Here is a 24,031-nt window from a genome sequence, read left to right as displayed (position 1 = left end):
ACCCAGCCTCCACTTTTGACCCTGCATTCCCTAAAACAGGCAAGTCTGCAGGTACGCTTCAAACTGTATGAAGAAATATTTCTTGCTTAATTTCTTCATATAACTGTCTTATTCTTCATCTATTGAGTGTCCTGTGGTAATCATCTTAGACCCACTCCAACTTAAATAGGTGTAATGTTATCCAGATAATCATCCAGGACTAAATCAGTCACGCAGTGGTTTGGAAGAAGGAGTCTGGCTCATGGTTGTACCTGCCATGCTTCCCTTGCCTTTGTTTCCTTCCTTTCGGTTCTGACCAGCTCCTTTTGAACATTCCTTCCCCGGTGAATTAAGCAGTAAGAGATTTATTTAAACCCTGTGCTAACTCAACTAATCCAAAATTCAGCAGTCACATCCTCCCCACTTCCAGCACTGTCATCTATAATTTTTCAGTCAGTGTTGTGGAGTGTGAGACTTGGTGGCAAGACATGAAGTAGTGCAGCTCATGGCACACTCTAAATCCACCTTTTGATGACATCAGTGTCCATTCTTTTCTTTAAATATCCAGTCATCCTGATTACATCCAGCACTCACTGGCCTTTTCTCTTCCCTGATCTGAATCACAGAGACCCTCTTGTCTCTTTGCCAAACTAATCCTGGGTCTTGGCATGGTTTTCCCAGAATTTAAATCTGCTAAGCTGGTTTTCTTCTACAAAGTTAATTACTAGAGGCAGCCTAAGTATTCCATTGGGAAATTCCAGTTATTAGGGAAGTTTCAAAAATATGGGAAAATTATGTTTCCCACATTTTGTTCCTAGGTTGGTGTTTTATTATACTGAGAAGTATTTCAGAACATCTGAGTATATAGAAATGTAGAAGTGCCTCTTTTTATTTTTAAAGTTACACATTTCATTTTGAGTGTTAATAACCTAAAATATGTGTTACTGTCTCACTAGAAGTGTTTATTAAAAAAAAAAAGCTTTCATTTCAAGTATTTCTAAAACAAAAATGTTGGCATATGGACATGGAAAAATAAGTTGTATCTGCATTTTTTGACTGTATTTGTTCTCTTTTTTTCTAAAAAGAAGAAAAAAGAGGAAGAAAGAAGAATTTGAGAATTACACATTTTACTTTTTTTCTTTTTACCCTTTAAAAATTTTATTTATATTACTCATATAGAGTCTAAAACTTGAAAGTAAAACTTAAAAGTATAATCACTTGAAAGTAAAAACTTAAAAGTATAATCACTTTTTGTGTTCTAAATTTGTGCATGAAAACTTGAATCAACCTGAATTAGATGTTGAAAGATTTCATTAGGAATTTTCAGTATATCTCATTATGAATTCATACTCTGCAGTTTGTAGTTATTTTTCTGACATGATGGATCTGGGTTTATTCGTTTCTTTGAAATGGTAACTCCTAATTCTTTGTCACTATTCACTTTCAGCACTTCCTGCATGCCACCCTCCAAAAATCTCTGACTGAAACCCTGGAAAGATTTAATTTCATTATTTAAAGCACCTTAGTAGCCCAAATGATCTTAATAAGATTACACGGATGTTTAAAGACTGTCATACACGTAAAGAATAAAAGGGGAAATGCTCATAAAGACCTGTAGGTGAAAGATTGTCATCTCCAAGGTGACAAGGCCTAAAAGGGCTTGAATTTATCAGGGAAGAAGTCCATCACTTTTGGAAGTCAGATGCCTCTAGTTGCCCCAAATTTAGCAGCAAAAGCACAAGCTGAGTCTGAGAACACATGAAGAGCACAAACTGCAGTCAGGGGGTTCAGATGCACTTCTGTTGTCTTTACCCTGAGGAGCAGGGGTTTATTCTTGCTGGCCTGGTGCTTTCTCTAATTATTGAACCTGGATCATAGTTTTCCCTTTTTCATTGTTTTTTGGTTTTTTTGTTTGGTTGGTTTTGGTTTTTTTGCAGTAATAACCTCTTGTGGAGGGAAATCAGCTAAACCTTCTTGAAATCAGAGTAAATTATGTTCACTGTCCATTTTGTACCTGCAGGCTTTTAGTTATCCTTTTCCAAATACTCAGTTAAGGGAGGCACTGTTTTTCCCATGGAGTGTCTGCGTGGATTTGACCGTGTCCAGTTCTGTTCATGCGAGAGCCTTGTTCTGCTGCACTGAGTTTCCTGGAACCCAGCTCTTGTCTGCTGCAACTCTCAGTATCCTTCTTGGCTTTTCCTTCACTCCTAGGGTGGCATAAAATGCTTTTCTGACTTCACTTTCTTGAAGGAGTTATCATGTATTCCTGTTAACAATCATGTGGGCCGGAGAAGTTGCCTGATGCTTCCAGAGCCATCAGCAGAATTCCCTCTGCTTTGGGAGATTGGCTACACATGAGGTATTTAAGTGACTTCCTATCAAGTTCCTCTCCTCTCTCCTTTTCCCTCCTTCTCATTCCATTAGCCACCCTGTGTTTTTTTGTAGGAGATGGCTCTAGAGATCGGAAGTTTAACAATAAAACAGAAATAAAAGGGGGAAAAGACATCATGGTCACTGTCCATTTTGATTATGGTTTTATTTGTTATCCTTTTCAAAGTGTAACTGTTTATAGAGATGTGTATTTTCTCTTCCCTGCTCCCATCAGAAACATTGCATTTTATCATGCCTTTCTCTGAAAGCTTTCTGTACACACGTTTTTATGTTCGAGGGAGCTGTTCTCACACGCATTCAGATGTACATTTATATTCAGGGGAAGCTGTTCTCATACACAGTCAAGTATACATCAAGCACTTTTAAATTAATCTCTGTTTCTTGGTCTTCTATTTTTTTTTTTTTTTTTTGCTTGTTCTGCACACTACGCCTTTGTCCTTCATCCTTAACTGGAAAGCATACTGATATATTTAATTCATGTAGAATTTCATCCCCTGCCCCAAGGAATTTATTTGCAATTCAATTTCTTCATCACTGGTTTATTTCTCTATTTTGCCTGGTGATATACAAATGCCCTGCAGCCATCTATTACTGTGTTTTCTAAATATCCATCTCATACTGAAAAGACCTGTTAGTTGAATATTCCATGGGTAGGGCATATAACCCTACTTGTTCTGTTTCTTTTAAGGCACATTTTAGGTCTCAGTTTTAGAATCTTTTCAACTGCTGAGGGTCAGTCAGGACACAAAAAGCAATTGTCCAACAATCTCTGTTAACAAGAGGAATTGCTCCAATCTCCTTGTAAATTAACTCCCAAGTGGTTTATCAATAGGGCTAGTAATAAACTCTAACAAACACAGAAAATCTGATAGTCTTACAAAATGGTGTAAGGCATCAGGAATGCTGCACTGAGCACTGTCAGATATGGGTATTGAATGTGAAGTGTAGAAAGGATTTAACTCCACCTCGATGTTGTTTTGCAGTCTGTCTGCTGGTGACTGAGTGCAGGCTGCTTTGTGTGTGGCTGTTGGAATAGAGAAGCCCAGCTCAGCTCAGGAGGGGCCTTAGCTGGACACAGGGGTGCTTCCTAACCACTCAGTGGTTGCAACAGGACAATGTCTGAAACCATTCAAGACAAGCGTGTTCCTAGAGCAGAGCAGATCTTCTTTCAGGGAGGATCTTCTTAGGAATCTTCCAAAGTACACCATCAGCTAACTGCACGGAGTGGTTGAAGTGCTGTGACATAAGTGAATAAATTCTGTGCTCGGGCTGCGGCAGAACTAGAGCTCACAGCAGAGGCTGGGCACTGCAGCCAGAGTGAAATCCATCCACAGATGCCTCCAGCTAGTTTCTGTGTTCCCATTATGAATCTTGCCAAGTTCCTTGTTCCATGGGAGGGTTCCAGATGGGTCCCAGTGGCAGCACACTGCAAACGCTGGGTCTATCCTAGGAACTGTAACCGTGCCTAAGCTCAGCTTAGACAGTCCTGTTACCTGCACTGTCAGCACAGTAATCCTAGGGGACCAGGTGTGATCAAACCTCCATGATTTACCCACACACGAGCTTCAATTGACCCACAATGAAAGAGATTTTTGTTAAGTGACATTCCCTTGCACTTTGTGCAGGCAAAGGGGCACAAATGAGTAGCTACTCTGACTCAGTTTACAGGGGAAAACTCGATGTTAACAGAATGGTGAATCAGAGCCCTTACCTTAGGAGAGGATTACAGCTTGTTTTCCACTACATCCATTAAACATGATTAAATCTCGATGCAACCAATTCAGTTACTGACAGGAACACAAAAATCTTTCAGAATAGGACAAGACAGTGTGTGAAATGCTTCTTTTATGGCTGATCAAAATAGTGAGTATGTTCAACACAGTGATTTTACTGATGAGCTAACACTGAGGCTGTGATAGTAAAAAAGAATATTAGCAAACTTGATATACATAAAAGAAGAACTAACTTAATGAATAAATAAGACTGTAATAGTTTAAGAACTATCCTCATCTACCTAAGGAATTCAGGAGATTCTTTCTAGCTTAATGTTTCTGCCTCTGAAGGTAGATGTTAATGTAAGAAATACCGTGGGTAAAAATGCAATCAGAAATGAGACTTCAGATGTGTAGTTTGAAGTCTTTTCTTGCAGTAGATATCTCAAGCAGCAGCAGAAATGGCACAATATAGAGTGAAAACCATGTTACCTGGTATAGGCCTGGTCATTTAGTTAAATAATGTAGGTAAAAATTATTAGATGCAATATTTGAATGTCCAGGACGTAGTTTACTCAAGCCAAGGATGCTCAGGACATTCAGAAATCTTTCTCTGTTATGGAAATGAGGTCAGAACTAAATTCAGACCAGTTTATCCAAGGCTGTGTCCAGCTAAATCTTAAAACCTCCCAGGATAATCTTCCAAGGCAACCTGTTTCAATATTTACTTTTCCTCATAGTGAAGGGGTTTTGTTTTAGTTCTTTTTTTCTTATGGCAAGTCAGAACTTCAGCTGTTTCAGTTTTCTCTCTTATGCATGTCTGGATCCATCTGTGTTAGAGCCTCTTGCAGAGAAAAGAAAATCCCCTTTGGCCTCTTGAAAACCTTTCATCTCCTGGGTAAACAAGCCCACGTTCCTAAGCCTCTCCTCACAGGCAAGTGCCACCAACATCATGGTGGCACTGCTGACTTACTCCAGTTCTGTGACTTCTTTCAAGTTTTGGCAGGGTGTGAGCTAATGAATACTAAGTGGAACATCTTTATATATGGCATCTTTCAGTATTTTCATTAGTAACCAGCATGATGGGATAGAGAATGTGTTTGTTCATTTTTTGGTAGAGGCCCTTTGTACAAGGTTTTGGTTGTGGTGAAAGTTTGGATGAGCAGTTTTTTAGAAAGGGGTCTGGGAGTTTTACCACAGCCAAATATGAGTTGATGATAAGATATTGGTTAGAAAAGCTTGAAATTTGAAGTAATCCTTTTGTTTCACTTTGCACCGGGAAAAGTTCACCTGGAATATTTTTAACATTTTACATTCAGAAAGATGGAGATAAGGAGCCCAGAGACATTAAAGGAGTCCAGAAAAAGGCAATTAAAATCATCGGACATCCAAAATACAAGACTTGTGAGAAAAAGTGGAAGTAGTTGTCTACAGAAGATTGAGGAAAGACAGAGTAATAGTCTGCAAATGCTTTAGGGGCTGCTGTAAAGAAGATGGGATCTTCAAGTTCTGTTAGGAAAGAGCAAGAATTAATAAGATGAAAGCACAGCAAGATTTAGATGAGGCATTAGGGAAAAAAATGCTGTGAGGGGACATCCTAGAACAGAAATTTGATAGGGAGGTTGGAGAAGAACTCTATCATAAAAATCTTTGAGAATAGGCAAAATAAGAATGCCAGAAGCATCTTTATGGTCTTGTCCTGATAAGAAGAAAAATGGAGTATGTCTTGTGGTCCAGGCATATTTCATGTTTGCTGGAGATAAATTGTGTTGTGCGGTTTTTCCCTGTTTCATTATTTAATATATAAAAGGAGTGCCATTGCTTATGGGTTTTTACTGTCTACAAATGTATATGATTACTGTGATTAAATATTTTCACTTGGCTTTAGAGAAATAAGCACTCATGTTCATTTATTTCGTGTTCTTCAATAAGGTTTTGGCTTTTGCTGCAAAGGATGTCAGCAGTCAAGTACTCCCTAAAAGCTTTTCCTATTTTATTGGATACATCTAAATTCCCCATAGTCATGCTGAATATTATCAGTCACTCTCGACTCAGCCAAAATGGTTTTAAAGCAGTCAGGGAATGTAAGAGGGTTTTTGCTGTTGAGCAGCTGATTTTTAAATTGCAAAGAGTTCTATGTGGTTTCTCACACACTGTCCATGTGAAAACTTGGACTACAACGGGTTTGATCTCACTGCATTAATGTGTGTGACTTGCACTTTCACCTAAGTGCACTATTGGGAAGTTTAGATTGGATCAGAGCAAAGGTCATTTGTTGCTGGTTATCTCATATGCTTTTCCTACTTAATATAAAAAGAAGTCTGTGTATCATTCCTAAATGTTCTGTACCGTGAGATTCAGAGTAGGAAAAACTGAAACCATTGTTGACCTTACAAGCTTTGTTAATCAGCTTACATTTAGTGTTTCATAACAAATCCTGACACTCTTACTGGTTTTCTAGGAATTCAGCATAATTCTAGCCCACAGTGAAGTCCCAGTAGATGTTCCCATCACCCCAGACCAAGTTTATTATTGCATGATAAGCTCTTCATTTGCTTGAGGTTTCCTTTCTTTCTTCCCTCTCATGATTTATCATCCAAACATTTGTAATCTCCAGAGGAACTGCAAAACACGTTCCCATGAAAATCTTAAATCTCTAAAAGCAAAAAACAAAAAAAAGAATAAAACCCTCATAAAGTAGCCTTGTTTCTCACTGAATGGCTTGTGTAAACTCTTTTGTAACAGCCACAGTAAAGTATAGGTCTTTAAAGTCCAGGACTGCAATCAGATTCTGTCATAAACAAGAGTATTGCCTTTTTGACCGATTTCTACTATAAAACCAAAGAGTTCATTAATCTCATCTAGGGCTTTAGTGGGGGAAAAAGAAAAAAGGAAAGAAAAGAGTAGGCAAGCTGTGGAAAGGGAGCTTTAATGATTTTGGGAGGTTTATTGGCTGTACATCTTTGGTCAATCTCAAGCCACACTAGTTCTCTCAGGGAGGCTTTTCTTTTCTAAAAATAATGGTACCAGACATCATAATTACACAATCGAGGTCATTCAACAATGCTTCAATTCCATATTTCTTTAGCACACCAGAAATAAAAAAAAAAAAAGGCTTTTGTTCTACAGAGATACGGTAAAAGGCTTTTACTTGGAGGTACTTCATCATACCAGTTTTTCTAAACAGATACCAGGCATTTCTTCAATTTGATGGAGGCAGCAAGTTATATCAATACAGATTTTGGGCCAGGGGGCTCTTCCCATTGGCTGTGACACAGTCATTGGTCACCAAATATCTTATGCATATAAAGTGTTACAGGCCTTGGCTGATCTTGAGGGTGTTCTGGGGTAAGAAGTATTTGATGTTTGGAACTTTAAGATAAGTTCATGTGAGCAAGCTGTGTGATAGTTGTAGGTCCAAATGAAAGCTGTTCTTACCAGGCCTTTGGATGCATTGCCTGCCTTCTGAATAAGTGCCAGCATGGAATGGGATCGTGGCTATCTGCCCTGGAGAAGGCTGCCAGTCGGAGATGTCCTGGTTTAAATTCAGAAACGCAGCCTGTGCCCCAGGGTGAGGTTCATTTGCACGGGGCATGGTACATGCAACAACAGGGCACGCATTGCTTTTCTCCTTCTGGAGGCTAAAACAGCCTCTGTTGTTTGCTGATGTAAATTTTACCACCATGATGGACGGTGACTGGACTTGGCTGTTTGTCATTTTGCTGGACAATTTTCCCGTCTACATTCTTATTTTCCAAAGGAGTTTGTGAAAGCAGCAAGGAACATTTTGCATCTATACACAGACATTCACCCTGTCAATTGGTTTTTCAGAATCCTTTGTGTTCTGTTTAGTGAGTAAGCGTCTCCTCCCACTGAAACTTTATTTTATAATGCTATTGTGAGAAATGGCTGTGTTGCTCCTTCTAGTGGGTCTTGTTTCTCATATTCTAAATTGGCTTTATGTGAGGGTTTTTTTAATTTTTTTTAATTTACATTGCCAAGTGTTCCCTTTGTGAACAGCCAGCTTACTTACTGGAGCCTCAGCATCCAGGGGTTGCAGGGTTTCCCTCGTGGGAGAGGCTCTAATAACAAAAGACCTTACACAGAACAGGAGAAGTCAAATTCCTACACCATATTTTGCAGGTTGACAAGGGAGGACTGGCCTAACACCCTAAAACATACTCACAAAAGATACCAAGAAATTTAAGAACCTTGTAAAACTGCTTTCAGTTGTCTTACCAGTCAAATTAATCTATAAATAATGTAAATAATAAAATATCCGTTTTGTGTTCACATAGATCCTTTAGTGACAACAGTAAGAGAATTGATTAATGTTGCGGTCTTTACATTATGGAAAAGTTGGCCCATGGCCCAACCCAGCAGTGTTAAATACCATATTTCTTCCAGTAAAGTAATTTCTGATTGCAGGATCTATTTTCAGCTCCAGTAGCTCAATGTGGGAGACTTGGACTAGCTCAGAAAGGGCTGTGTTTTCATAGTGAAATTGTGTCTCTTGATGCAGTTGGACATCAGAAATCAAATATGAACTCTGAACAAAATGCCTCATATTTATAGCAGTAGTTTTGACTCGGAATATTTTAGCCCAAGTACAAATTTGGAGTTAAGACATTCTTGAGATGCTAAAATGCTTTCAGATCAGGATTTAGATTGGCCTTCTGCCCACATATACATCAAGATGTTAACGTTGCTAATTTTCTCTGTCTCTCTCTTTTCTATGGGCTTCAACCAATTGAATTGCATTATTCTAATTGTATCAATTTATTTAATACTTAATGTCTATTTTAAATACCACTGATGAAAAATAAGCTAGAAGATAAATGAATGAATGAATGAGTGAAAGAAGGTTCTGGGAAAACCTGGGCTCTCAGACATCAGTAGTAGACGCAGGTTTGTAAATCTTGGAGATCTACAGCACAAAACTATACAATAACTGTGTAACAGTCACACTTTAATATAACCCTCACTCTGTTAACTCCCATCTTCGTCACACAGAAAACTGTGGAGGGAAAGAATTTCTATTGAGGACCTTCATCATGCCTAGTACTACCTTGCTGAAATTCAGTAATATGTTTTTTTAAAACCCCACCCTAATGGCCTGGACTGTTTGGAGGTGAATGACAACCATGGGAGGTCTGGATTCAAAGTTAGCTGCCATTTCCAAACATAAAAGTGGGACGGCCACCTGAGCAATTTTTGTGACTAAAACTTCCAGCTGTGCCTATAATCTCATGACAACTTGTTTTTCTTTCTGCAGTAACATAAGGCAGGCACTTTTATGGGAAGATGAGGAAAACTCCCAGGAGAGCTCATCTTTCTCATTTATTTATCCATCAGGAAGCAATGGGTTGATTCAGCCCATGTTTGAGGTTTTAGCAAGAAATAGACTTCCTAAAATTTGTTTCTGCATTTGAACTTACCAAGAACATTGAGTTTATTTAAATTTATTTTGAATTAGGGGTTAACACACAGTGTATATTGCCTTGGAATAGAGCCCTCTAATCTGTTTACATGGCTCTGTGTACACAGTTGTGATGAGAAATCACTGCAGTAGGTTTTTCTGTGTGAGGATGCAGTTTATCAGGCCTTTCTCAAACTATTGAATGATAGGATTGTTAGGAGAAGCCTGGCTAATCTGTTTTCTTCTGCAATAGCATGCCATAGCCACAAACTCTGCTAGTGATAAGAAAAAAAGGCAAGCCGTGTTGTCAGATTCTGCACCTCATTTACCCAAGGGTGAACACAGAGCAACTGTAGAAAAAACAAGACAATGTATTTATATTCTGTTTTAACTTGAGTCAGAAACAACTCTTCAGGATGGTGTATATTTAATGGTAGCATCATAGCTTGGGGGTTTGTAGTTGTTGTTGGATTGTGGAGGTGTAGGGTTTTTTCTTAAATTCCCTTCTTGCCTAGTAGAGAGTTGATATTTATAACCCACCCTCTTTGAGAACAACTTTTAAATATTTCAATACCAAGGGAGAACTTGTTTCCAGATTCACTTTCAGGCTGGAGTCAAGAAATTAAAGCAATGAGGGTTTAAAAAGAAAAGCAAAGAAGAGCCAGAAGAAAACACTTGTTCAGTTGTTGGATTTCTCACTAGGAAACTTTCTGTAAAGTCTCACTCTGCCCCAATTAGTCAGAGCAATAGAGATTTTCACACTGAGAAAGGGAGAGATGGAATAATGAGGAAGGTAATATTGAAAAACACAAATGTGAATAATGAGTTACAAATATTAACTGTCCTGCATGATTAGCTATTTTCAGTGAAATTTCTCATGTAATTGCTCTCTTTTGCAGGGACCGAGCTCCCTTCATATTCACATCAGAGATGGAGTATTTCATAACAGAGGGTGGAAAAAACCCACAGCGTTTTCACGAGTTTGTGGAGCTTTGTTGTCGAGCTTATAATATTGTCAGGAAACACAGCCAGCTACTCCTGAACCTGATAGAGATGGTAAGAAGCTTGAGGATGAAACCAAAAATCATTTTCCTCTGGGATTCTCTTCCCTTTTACCACTTCTCTGCTGTACTGCTCTCCAGTAGCACCCTGATTTGAAGATTGTCAGGTGCACAGTTGATAACGTTAGTGCTGCACTTCCTGTGCAAGAAAACTGCCCACTTTCAGTATTGATTTCTGAGAAAAGGAAAACTAAGCTGCTTGGTGTTTTTCCATTTCATAATGCATTATTTTTTACAAAAGAGCAGAAAACTGCAAAAGAAGCTGGGTAAAAGTTTTACATTCAGGAATTTCACTCAGCCCTTTTCCTTAGTCTTCATTTACCATTCCTGTTTGTGTTTACAAGACAAAGTAAGGTAAATATTTCACAGGGTGGGTGATCTGACAGTACTTAGCAGCAGTGCACTACAACAATGCCTTTAGAATGGGGGGGTTGCACATTTCCACAGACCCTTCTCAGGATGGCAAGCATAGGAATGAGAGAGAACTGCCCATATTGACACAGGTTTAAAAATTCTTTTGTTTAGAGTTTTAAGAGCTCTAGGAGCTTTTATCTTTAAGTACTCCTACTAATTCATGTGCTATGGCAAATTCCATATCTGATTTATGCCTCTATTTACTTGTGTGCGAGAGGTTAATGATTTTCCCCTTCATGGGTACAAGGAGAATGTTACATTAAGTAATACTTGCTAAGATGCTTGGCTAAGATACCAATCCAAAATTTATATGCAGGGCCCCCATGACCTAGGGGAGTGGTCTGTGCCTGAAAAAGTCTTCGTGGCCTTATAAACAGAGCTCCTGCTGAGCCAAAATGTTGCTCAGTTAACACTACTTTATCATCTCCAACTTATGCAGTGGAGAAGGGCGAGAGAAATGGAAGAAATCTCTCATCTTGCCTCTTCCATCTTGTCCATGGATTCTCATGCAGTGATTCAGTGAGAGATTCCCTAATACGGAACAGGAAGGATTGCTCCAGATCCCTTGAGCTTGCTGCTAGGTAGTCACAAAGGTGCAACAAAACTACATTCCCATCATAAAGCACAGTTTCACCCTGGAAGCAGTGCAGAGTGCGGTTGTAGGAGATCCTGTCCAAGTTAGAGAGCCTCTAGAAAGCTCAGGACCACCCCACTTCTCCCATCCACAGCAGTAATCCCTACATTTCTGAACAGGTTGCCTAAAACTGTGTGGTGCAAATAAAGCCCATCTCCTGCCCATCTCCTTGTCCCCAGGGCAGTCCCTCTTTCTGCAAGCAGCAGAGATAATGATGTTAGATTACTCTGGGATAATAGAGCATGTTAGGAAAATGCTCCTAGCAAGAGCTCTGAAATAATGATCTCTGCCTGGCCGCAGCTCAGGTTTGTCTGCATTCAGGACATGCTGCATCTTTTGTTTCTGCTGATCTTGTAGCAGAGGTAATAGAGCTGAGCTAAAAGTCAGCATCCAGATTTGTCTTAATATTTGTCCATGGGCTGCAGCTCAGTCAGTTGTGTTGCACTTCATAATTGAAAAATGACTGGCAGCACACTCACACCCCTTCGACGAGCTCTTCATAGCAAAAGGAATTAAACAAACAAGACCAGTTTGGGAACACCTTGATTTTGCCAGTAATGTTTGGAAAGGTGAGTCTGTTTCTGCACTTGAAGTGGGATGTTGGTCAGAAACTGTAAACATCAAAATACTTCAGTTCCATGGGCCATTTCTGGAAAAAATAAGTAGACTGTGAACTTCCACTTTGAATTCATTTCCATACAGAATTTCAGATGTCATCATGGAGGGATAAGATTAACTAACCACTGCTTGTTTGTACCAGTGACAGTCTAAGATTTCTCTCACTGTTTGGAAATCTGTATCATTAATCTTTAATTCTACTCCCGTGTTCTGTTTTCTCAGATGCTTAACAGTAAGACTGTTTCTAAAAAAGGTAATACCTCACAGAATAGTAAACTGTACCCTTGGTGACCAGTGACAATTGGTGGTTTCCAGCAAACATGATTATGAACAAATTGAGGGATTTTTGGCCCAGTTTGGGAATTAATATTATTTCTTGGTGGTGAGCAGCATGTTTCTAAAGCTGTACTGACATTTGCTACTGGGAGTAAGAAATAATCCATGAAGTTTCCATCACTTTCAAAAACAGAAACATCTGTGGGAGACCCAAGAGTCTGCTGGCTGAGTTCAGCTGTGTAAATGCCTGTAGTTCATCACCTTTTCTCTCATTAAAGATTTGATGTGAACTATTATAAAGGGGGTGATGGCAGGACACAAACACCTTCTGACTAGTTTAAAGAAATGCAAACTCCATTATGTTATAAAGATTTTTTCATATAGAAAATTATTAAAAGGATCTTAGGGATGATGCTAGAGAGCAAGTAATTAATCCACTTGCCTCCACTGTGATCAGAAATTTCAAGGGGGCAGGAGTTGTTATCATCTTTTATAAATGGGATGAAGGTATATTGATAAACAGCACTGAGCGTCCTTCAGTGCTGGACATTGTTATTGTCCCTGCTGTCAACTCACTTTAATTCACTTCATTGAGCTTTCTGCCTCTCTGTTCCTTGCCAGCCAAAACTCTGTGTAGACAGCAATCTGACTGTCCAGTGGTATCTTAGAACAGGGCTGAGCAAGATGTCAAAAAGAAAATGTAGAAATATTGAGAATTTTTGAAGAAATAACCTTAAAATAAAATCAGTGCTTCCTTTTTTCTTTGCTGTTACTTGAAAAACTCAATGGGTCTTTCTGAGCTAGACATAAACATCAATGAAGAATACACAGCAGTGACTGCAAATTCAGATACATTTCCTTCTGAGCAATGTGAAGGAGTAATGTTTTTCTGCATTACACACAATAAAAAGCATCACTCCCAGCTTGCTGTGATTGTTGAGGAAAAATCAGTAAGTTTTGAAGTGAGGAAATGTTGTTGTTGTTGTTGACATTTGAAAATGCCTGGAGAGAGCTGTGTGGGCAATTGGACACAGTCAGCTGTCTAATCTCCTCAGGTTTTTACTTTGCAGTGGGAATATTGGCACTATTTGTTTCTCTAATCTAATCTGGCCAACTAACTAGAACAGTTGTGCTCCTCATCGACGGACAGCGATACCTCCTCCAGAGGGCAGTTCTCTCTGCCCACCTCAGGGCTCCTGCCATGAATCAGTGTCTGAAGAACCTTTTCTCCTCCTCTGACTGTAAAGGGAATGAATCTGTGATCCCTTTGCAGGAGGAGTCCAGGGTAGTGATGGTGGAACCGGGAGTTACAAATGAGAGGGTGACGTTGCGCTAAATTGAATTAGGGCTAATACAACACTGTGAGCACAACAGAAATGTGGTTACTACTGTTCAGGTGGCTGAATTTGGTCACCTTCCCTTTATCACCATTAGAAGGCTCTGAAGGAGGCTTAGCAATGCACACCTTGAAGGTATGGTATCTGAAGAGAAAATGAATAACTAAAATGGATCGTTGATTCTGACCCATGCCCCTTTCAGGTGCCTCGGTGTGAAGGTTTACAATGCAATATATTCACTTTATTATTCCAGGCATTGCTCTAGCATCAGAACCACTTTTCAGATCAGCAAAGCTGTTTTACAAGGTGTTTTGGTGTAAAACCTTTCTTTTCTCACTTAGGCCCATTTCATTTAAATTTCTTTTCAGTAGAACAGTGGACTAATGACCTAACATTTCTTTACTTTTAGATGCTGCATGCAGGATTGCCTGAGCTAAACAGCATCCAGGATCTGAAATATGTGTACGATAACCTCCGTCCTCAGGACTCAGATCTCCAGGCTACAAGCTACTTTACAAGGTAAAACCAAAATATAATCCAGAAACCTTGTCTTCTTCAGGCATGATGCAATTTTTCTCTTGTGTTAAGAAGGTGTAATCAGGGAAATTACACAAAAGAATAATTTGTCTTCACAGGTTTACTTTTAAAAAGTCATTCCTTATGCATGTTATAACGAATTTCCTCTAATTTCTGGAAGAAACAGTTGTGCATTTGTGGTACACTTGAGTCACTTACTCAGCACCTGGAGATTTCTTAGGCTTTCATGGCAAAACCATCCTGATTTGTATCTAGTTGGGTTTTCTCTGTGTTTTTAAATGCAGCAGCTACATGTAAATGGATTTGGGCTGCTTAAAGAGGTTCAGCTTGTCAATGGTCTGAATGAGAGCCTTCAATTTCTGCACTTTATTCCTTTTTCTCTTCCCCTTTTGACCTTCTGTGTTGCCTCAGAGAAGTTACTTTCCCTTTGCTAGTTGTAGTGTCTCCATCTGCAAAACAGTGCTGATTCTTGCTTTTAAACAACTAACAGATCAATCACAGAAAAGCCTTGTGAGTGAATATTCATTTAAACATTTAAAGCTTCATTTCTGTTAGGATGATGAAACATTTCACCTGTTTGTGATAATGACTGGGGATTAGTGATGAGGAGCTGCAGCTGATGTGCATAAAGTCAGTCTAAAGCCCTCAGTCGTGATCTTTCAGGTCAAGCCCCGGCATTACCTATAATTCCAGCTGTTGATGTGATGATGCTGTAGATGGAATGAGTGGAGACTTACCTGGGACTGGAAACCTACTTTGTAATTCTAGGCACTGCATGGGACCAAATCTCCCTGTCAGAGTCTGCCCTGAGCAGCACCATCATTTCCCAAGGACTATGAATTTGTGCGCCCTGGGCACCCTCTATCCATGCAAAGCGACCCAGACTCTTCTGGCCTTGTGAAAGTTTTGGGAAATTAACATTTTGCTGTTTACGTGTCTAACTTTTGCTAGTTATGTGTACTAGAATCTGCTACAATCTGAGGAAACAAAGTTTGGAGAAGGCTGGGACAGAGAGAGACTTTAAGGATGACCTTTCTTTGAAAAAAAAAAAGGGACGAACTTGTCAAACAAAACTATTGTTCCATGACTTTACACACAGCATAGCACTGAGTTCCTTCTCCTGCAACACTTGTTTTTTTCATATTCTTTCACTATTGCCTCTTAGCAAGACTGTTATATTTTAAAATTTAATTACAGCTTCACATTTACCATCAACTCCTACCTTATCCTTTTCTTTAAAATTTCACATATTCCCAAATTACAGACTTATATTTCCACTTCAAATAGGAAACATGCAGTTTCTAATTAAAGTCTTGATTCTGTCAAATAGTTTGGGTGGTTGTGTCTGTCTCTCATGGGTAAAATACGCAGGTCGTTTAGTTAGTGGAAAAGGGCTGGGATATACAAAACAAGCAGGGGAATCTGAGTCTTTAGAGTGAAAATTGCATCAGTATCATGCAAGGCTCAGAGCTGGTACCCCTCTGGAGGTGGAAAGGATCAGTTTTCAGCTGAGTCAGTTAGGGTTGCAGCCTTGCTTAGCTGGGAGGATGAAGACTTGGTTCAGGACAGAGCCGTATCTCCACGCTCTTTCTTTTGAGGGCTAGGGACTTCAGAGTGGGAATTCACCTGCAGTCTTCCTCAGCCAAAGCATGTGGAATAAGGCCAACACTGTTTTGGAAGAAGAGCTGGTGTGCTTTGTTGCCTGGTAGAGGTTTGTGTTAGGCTTAGGAAATCCTGTTCAGCTCACAGAGACTATAGGTAGGACTCAGAGACCAGCATGTCCTTCTTCCCCTTAGATTTCTTCTTAGAGATGGTGTAAAGGAAATGAAGGCTGTCAGAGTGGAAGTTCCACTCAGTTCTTGCACACCAACAAAGCAGTTGTGCTGTGGGCTCTGTTATTTGAAACTGCATTTTCTCCTAAAATGCGTTCTGCGAACTCAGAGCTGTTGTTCCAATTTCCTTCAAAATGCTGAAGGTTTGTCATTGTCCATGGAGATCATTACATCACGTAGAAGGGACAGATATTGCTAGAGTGCATATTTTATTCATTAATATTCTTAGGATGTGTTTTTATTATATATGCTCATTTGCAAGAAGAAAATCCCTTTACATTAGTTCATGAATTTCCATGGATCTAATTTCTTTTGGAGCTTTTTTTCTCCTTTATTCTAATTTCTATTCATTTGAACATTATTTGTGGTGATTAAAAAAATTTATTAGCATTTCAACATATTTGAACATGGGGAGAATATCAAGCCTCATGTCTAGTAGGATTTTACTTTGGAAATTGTATCCAGGAACTTTTCAAAATGAAGACTTTGGCATGGCCTGATACTCGGATCTATGCAGAGACTGTGCCTCTGCAAAAACACTTTCCAACCTGGCTTTGGGAATGTTAATATATTGAGATTTTTGTGAGCTTTGTGCTATCTACATCATCTTTAGTCCTTATGTCCTTGTTATACAAAATATAGATATGAGAAAAAAATCCAGTTACATACTTTTCATGGTCAATCTCCAGCTTGTTCCTGTATCTATTTTTCAAGCTGCCCTTAGAAAGACAAGGAAATTGGAAGTTCTGATTATTAGCACAACTTCTGGTAGTTCTCAAATCCCTCATAATTTGTAGCTCCTTTTTCTCCATAATTGCTTCCAAAAACACTTCACTGATTTTTAAAAGTTCTTTTCTAGACTAAGACTGCAGTCATCAGAATGTTAAATGTTGCCAACAGAAAGTTGTTTCTTGTTCTAAGTACAAGGTAGTTATTGTAATCTTTCAGATTCAATCATATAATATATCTACTGAAAATCCCAATCTGCTGCTAGTGGAAATAGGAGAACAGTATTTCCCTGTGTTTCTGTAGAAATGGGTTGCTTTTAGCAATTTTCTGAGTTTGGTTTAGCCATAACACTGACATTGGCCCTACTGTTGTTTAAAACCAACATGAAATGATGAATGATGTCACAAATACTCCTGGCAGAACAATGTTAATTTGTTCTTTGCCGTCACCTCTTTGGCCAGCAGAACAATTGTGTCAGAGTTTGGACTGTAAAGTACTGACCCCTTTCAGGCTCATAAAACATTCTGTGTTTTACTGAATTCCTTTGGTCTCATTCTTGATTTAAGTCATGTGCAGCAGTCTGTGGTCTCATTTGTGTGCAGCTCTTCTGACATGGGGTCAGTTCCCTGTTACGAGCTGATGAGCAGCAGCGTTGAGTCTCACAGCTTCCAGCCCTCTGGAAGGTCCCACCCTCACATCGTGGATAAACAATGCACCAGTTGAGAGTTAAACAAGAGTTTCTGTGTTTCCTTGTCAGTCCTGTGCACCTACTGCCAAATGAAACATCGTTGTCTCTCCAGCATCTGCCCTGAACTCAGTTTGATCCCTGAAACTCAATTTGATCCTTACCCCTCCCTCCTCTCCTCTTCCCCTGACAACACAGTTTTGTCAGAAACCCATCTTACCTCTGGATATAAATTTTCTTTATGGTTTTCTGCAGATGTCTTCAAATGTCAGCATGATGTGGCAGACTGCCTGATATTTTTAACGTGCCTGCACAGGGATGTATATTTAAAATTGGTTTAAAGAGCATAAAGTTAGCCTAATGCAATGAATGGAGTTGATTTCAATTGATTGTGTTGTGCAATCTAACCCACTCATAGAAACCCATGAATAAGAGATGCAGGATGGATCTGACAATTACCAGGGGAGCACATTGCATATCTTCAGCAGCCTGATTGAGGGGGGTGCTGCTTGGGTCAGCTGCTGTCTTTATTTATTAATGGACTCATTTTTTAGATACCTGTTGTTGCTCACATCGAACATATCCACTCCAAACCACAAATGCCAGCAGTTTTCAAGCTGGACAATCCACAGTAACTCCTTTCAAAACATGACACTGATCTCAAACTGATCAGCCAATCTCTGTTTCTCAGGTGGCTGCAAATATTTCAGCAAGAAATTTCCCAAACAGGTGAAACATGGTGAAAGTTGGTGGCATCTGAAAGGGAATGGAGCAAACTATGGTGCTAAACTTTATTTCAGTGGTGTTCAAGTAGTTTGTCAAGATTGTGGTGTATGTGCTCCAAAGGAGCAGAAGGCAGACTTCCTCCTTGAATTAATGATTTTTGAGGAATTCAGTCTGTTGATGAAAGCAGTAATATTCTGCAAAAGTCTGTTAAGAGTATGGGGACGTACTACCCAACTTGTTTTAAAATGGAGCTTTATAAATTCATGGATGGAAATGTGGAATATAAATGAAACAATGTTCACTAACATCTGAGAATCCCATGAAAATAGATTTTATTATACTCTAAATGATTTTCTGGCCTAGATGGAAATGAGAAGCAGCATACCATCATGAATGATAAAGAAATACCCACCAAGACTAAGATCTTAATAACTAGTCAGTAATAATGATTTTATCTGCTGTGTATAAAGGCTGGTGTGTCCAGAAAAATCTAAGAATCAGCCCTCTTATGGGATATACCTGCCCCATAAGAAATGTCTGCTTCCTAAAACTCGAGTCTCCAGCTACCACTAGTCACTCTTGAAAATATTAGCCAAACTTTCCATCCATCTCCTTTTACACAAGCAGCCAGCCAGTCTGTTCATGTTTTACCTGATACTGTAATTTGACAGCTCTGTAGAAAGACTGAAGCCAAATCTGAAATTCAAAGTCAATTCAGCAGGTGGAAAGCAGAAAGCCATTTCTTTCCAATAATCCCAGATATTTAACTTTCTTTTCTGAGAAGTAGGTCAGACACCAATCTGCATGGTAAACAGTTATTGTCATGTGGAAAACAGAATTTTTCTCTCTGAAAACTGTGTTGGCAATATTTGGATTCACTGCTAATATTACTCTAGTTAATGACAGTTTCCTGTTTTCTTCTGATTAACCTGTCCTTTTAATGCCCTTTGTATTGTTCACTTAGTTTAGCTATCTCTAGACCATCAGGCACTAATTTTCTATGCAGCTTGGGCTAGTAGAGCTCTGAAATAAATAATAAACTTTTTGTCATCTTTGTGAAGGCAGAGCCAGCTTTGGTCACAGGCAAAGGTGGTAATGGCCAGGGAGCAAGAGGAGGATTTTTACAAATACCCATGACCTTACTTCTTTCAACTACTGCTAAGCTTAATGTGGCTGTAGAGATAAAAAGGTGTATGGGGATCTGGGAGAGTTCAAGGAGAAGCTTCCACCACTGGTCCTCAGGATGAACTTTTAAAATGCTAGCAGAAGGGGGAATCAGGTACCACAATGTGATAAACTGGGTCACTGAACTAATCCAGGCCAGAAATAAACTGCAAGATCTCCAAAAGATAAGACACATGGGTTTGATGTACCCCATTGCTCTGTGCATAGTTAGGAACCAGCTTTAGGGAAAGAGGGTTCCCTTGAGCCAATTTGTCCTTAAAAGAAAGTGCAGAGAGCCACAAGCAGAGTTGTTCCACCTTGCTCTGAGATGGCATCAGAAAAGCAAAGAGGCCTTGAATTTTTTGTCCATTGCTTAATGTTTTCTATCCTAGCAAAGAGGACTGCATACCGACAAAAGAGAGTATCGAGAGGGGAGAAAACAACTCATACTTCTGTTCTTATTTGACTTTAAATATAGTCATTTCAAATAACTCACAGGGAAAATCTGCAACAATGACAACACAAGGCTGTGTTTAGATTTAAAGTATGTGATTAGCAATCTGGGTTTTAAAAGTATTTTGGAAGCCTAATGGATCCATGGAAGGAATAGTGGTAGTCTGATATCAGTTCTGTGTAATGATGATGTCTGAATTAGTACTAATTTACAAGCTGAGGCCTGTTTTATGTAAGTTAAAATGCAGAGTGTTTAGCTGCAAAGTTCGCGTGCCTCTTACAGTAAAGTGGCAAATTCCCTAGCTGCTCTGCTATAATATGGCCAGTTACAGATTCTATAACCTAATGTCTCAGATTTAGGAAGTGTTTAAACTATGCATTAAATTAAATACATAGGAGTTAAAAAGGAAAAGTTCACCTCTGATGCAGCCTAGTTAATCATAACTGAATTGATTTTGTATTAGTATTTTGAAATGAGATTTGTTTTCTTGTTTTACATCAGAGTGTTAATTTCTTTATTTATTAAATATTTTGTATGTATCTGTTTCTGAAGAATTTAATTAATAATTAAGATAATCAACCAAATCAATTCTGAGGTACCTTTCCTTGTATTACATTAAGGGGAACATATACCTCTCTCCTCAGTTTACTATGCCTAATTAGTGTAGGATAAATTCACACATTATTTTGAATAAAATCTGAATTTCAGGGGGGTGAGCTGGGGAGCTGTCTGTAGGTAGAATATTCGTTATTCTTTCTGGATTGGTTTCATCTGTGAAGCTACAGACTTTAGCTGGAGCACCTGAGATCATGGAAATTAGGCTAATGCGATGAATGGAGTTGATTTCAAATGATTGCACTACGCATTCCAACCCACTCACAGAAACCCATGAATAAGATTGTAATTTGAAATGACAGGTGAAGCATTTGTTCAGCTTTGAACAAGGCATGATGAAGGTGGTTAAGGGTGTTGCCAGCCCTTGTAACATAGTTAGATATAATCCAACACTGGGAGAGAAAAAAAAAAAAAAAAAAAAAGAAAACACAGCAAAACCCTGACAATTTGGTAGTGGTTTGCTGCCATACAACTTGAAACTGATGTGTTGTTGTTCTATAACATCAGAACAGATCTAGGATATCTTCAGAGAGCTTAGAAATAAGCAGAGAAACAAAAAAAAATTACCATCAGAAGTTAATAGGTCTTCAAAATTCAATTAGCAACTGAATTCAAAAGAGCAAGTGTTTTCTAAAGAGTAGTGCATCTCACTCTTCAAAGATCTGTTATTTTCTTGCAGTGTTATTTCTCAAGTTGAGTTCACTTTCACATTTGCAGTACATATATATCTCCATGTTCATCTAGGGGTTTTTTTATCTATTGTGTCTTTTTTGATGAAAGTTCTCAAAACTCTAGGAAGTCAAAACAGTGTTCTGGCTCCCCTTGCACAGGGATGAGATGGAGGGAGATACCAGGAGAAAAATTCTCTCTCTTTTTTAGTTCATCTTAAGCAGTTCCACAGGGATAGAGCTTTTAAGAACTGGGTAGAGGATTTAGCAACACATCATGCACAGCTAAATCACAAATTGAATCCAAGAGCCTTGTGCAAACACATGTAAGCTCATGTGAGGTTAGTGCAACCAAAAATAAATGTAATCATAACCAGTGCCTTCTCTCCTGCTTGGCAAAATGAACACCTGCTCTTCAGCCCTGGAACTCCTCAAAACACACATGGAACTGTTCCACTTGTCCCTGATGTCTGAAAGGAGGCTGGTATCCAGCTCGTGACGAAGAGCTGCTCCAAGCTAAGCCCTGAGGCAGGCTGTGGCAAGAGCACTCCTCTGAGCACTGGAGCTCAGGGGCTGGAGGGGCTGCAGTGCAAATAGCAGCGACTGGTGTGTGTGTGTGTGTGTGTGTGTGTGTCTGTGGGTATGGGAGGTAGGCTTTAGAATCTGGGATTTTTTGGTCTTGTATCCATAAAAAGAGGGGTGAAGGAATGGAAACAAAACAGATGCATAAATAGCACCTCCTCTGTTTGTTCACTCTTCAGGAAAATAAAGGAAAGTTTGGAGTGCTTTCCTGTTAAACTCAATAACTTGATCCACACGCTTGTACAGATGTCAGTGGGGAGCTCTGCAAAGCCTTCAGCTCCAGAGACTGTCCCTCAGGAATGGATGATGCTGGACACAGAGAGGTCAATCGCAAGGGCCACCATTTTGGGATTCTGCAAAAAGCCTGACTCTGTATGTATTATGTTCTTTGCTCGCCCTCATTTGCCTGGATTTTTAATGACTCTTTCAAGAACTTATACACTCTCCCTCTTCCTTTATAGAAGATGTGCTTGTGCCACATTAAAAGCATCATTGGATGAATAGTGGTGCCATAAGCAGTGAGCTACCAGAGAGCAAAAACACCAGGCAGACAGATATTTGCAGGGAGCCATTAAGGAGAACAGTTCATTCCCCATAGTGAAAAATAAATCAAGAGCTAATTAAAGCATCCAGAAGGAAAGCATGGCACAAAATTAGGAAGCCTAATAGAAATTGGAGGCTGTTATACGATGCCTTAATGGTGCACTATTAGTTTTCACACACTGCAGTGATCTTTCAGTGTTTGAGTTGTATGCTACCCAGACAAGTTTCTCTTTCCGTGCAGCAAAGACTGTGAATTACAAACTGAATTCTCTGGCACTTGGCACTACATTAAAGGAAGGTTTTTCTTTGTTAAAATCACCCTATATATTCTCTTGTACTTTTTTTTTTTTTTAATTTGCCTCTCTGATAATTTCTCTTCTTTGCCTCTCCCTTTCCCCCCCCACAGCTCTATCTCATCCAGGTGGTGCAAACCTGCAATGTGGTCACCTTCGTGGAAAAATCATTCGAACAGTTCTCCAAACTTCACAGCCATCTCCAGAAGCAATTCCCATCTCATGCCCTCCCAGAGTAAGGCAGTGTATTAGTGAATGTTATTGTGCTGTTAAGTGGTTCTCTCTCCTGTGCTCACACAAATCCGTGAGAATATTCACGGCAGAGGTATTTTTAGAAACACAAAGGCAGAGCAAGATATTCTATCAAGCCTTCTATTCAGCCCCAGAAGAAACTGAATCAGAAACCATTGTGACAGTCTAAGTTTTATATTTTATTTTTCCTTTTTTAAATGGGGGGGAAAAAGGGGAACAGCTTGGGCCTGACAAAACTGTTCCTGAAATTAAAGGGTAAGTGGTGTTGACTTCATTTAAGGTGCCTTTAATAGTTTTTATTTTCTGCATGATGTTTATCAAAACTCATGGCAAGATCCATATGTTAAAGCAATGTAGGAGTGCTCACAGTGGGTCAGAACAGAAATCTCTGACTCTAGCACCATGATGAACATTTTTAGAACATGATGCACATACTCCCAGCTGAGAAATACACAATAATCTTATGTTCTGTCCTTCCCCAAACCCAATATTTTGTGCCTCACATCATTCAGTTTTATATCTTTTGAAAAATATGCTGTCATTAGTTGCAATAATTCTGAATGTTACTTTTTATCCATATGCATGTCCATTCCTGCTTTTCATTTTCTGAATGTTATTTCTTTACAGTTTCCTGGGGCAGTGGGTCCCATGGTTTATTTCTGCCTTATTTAAATCATCTTTGCCTTATGTAACGATTGTCCATGGCTTTATTAACACAAGGGGAGTTATTTTTCCTATATATATATATATCATATACGTTATACTGCATACACCACTGAGTACAAAGTAGTCCTCTCTTAGACAGTCCTTCTGACTTACCTGGTACAAGCCCTTATTCAGGCTCAGTCTGCAAAAAACCATAAAGCTGGCCTAAAATACAGCATCTTACTTGAACCAGCTGAGATTCAAGTGATACGCTTGAAAAAGAGAAAGGTCTTTGGGTTTGACCTGAAGTAAATAGCCACAAACAACATGGTTTGACTTAAAGCCCACGAATTTCAGATCCAAAGTTGGTATTCCCCTGAGCTTGTGAGAAGTATTCTGAAAAATGGCTAAGGTTAGTTTATTCTAGAGAATCTGTCTCCTGCCTGAGGGGATTTTATTGACTCC

The 24,031-nt window shown here is 39.2% G+C and overlaps 1 protein-coding gene across 2 annotated transcripts in view; it reads left to right on the top strand.

Annotated features, from left to right (window-relative positions):
• PIK3C2G (phosphatidylinositol-4-phosphate 3-kinase catalytic subunit type 2 gamma) overlaps window positions 1-24,031 on the top strand; it is a 190,635-nt gene that overhangs the window by 125,323 nt on the left and 41,281 nt on the right. For both annotated transcript variants that reach the window (XM_019288624.3, XM_010404187.4), the window contains exons 26-29: window positions 10,401-10,557; window positions 14,251-14,360; window positions 22,013-22,205; window positions 22,783-22,904. In XM_019288624.3, coding sequence (XP_019144169.2) covers window positions 10,401-10,557; window positions 14,251-14,360; window positions 22,013-22,205; window positions 22,783-22,904 — 582 coding nt within the window. The remainder of the gene's footprint in view (window positions 1-10,400; window positions 10,558-14,250; window positions 14,361-22,012; window positions 22,206-22,782; window positions 22,905-24,031) is intronic.

The sequence above is a fragment of the Corvus cornix genome, chromosome 1A (genome assembly GCF_000738735.6).
Source record: "Corvus cornix cornix isolate S_Up_H32 chromosome 1A, ASM73873v5, whole genome shotgun sequence".
In the NCBI taxonomy this organism is placed as follows: domain Eukaryota; kingdom Metazoa; phylum Chordata; class Aves; order Passeriformes; family Corvidae; genus Corvus; species Corvus cornix.
The sequence above is the reverse complement of the archived record's forward strand: the minus strand, read 5'-3'. Positions and strand labels throughout refer to the sequence as shown.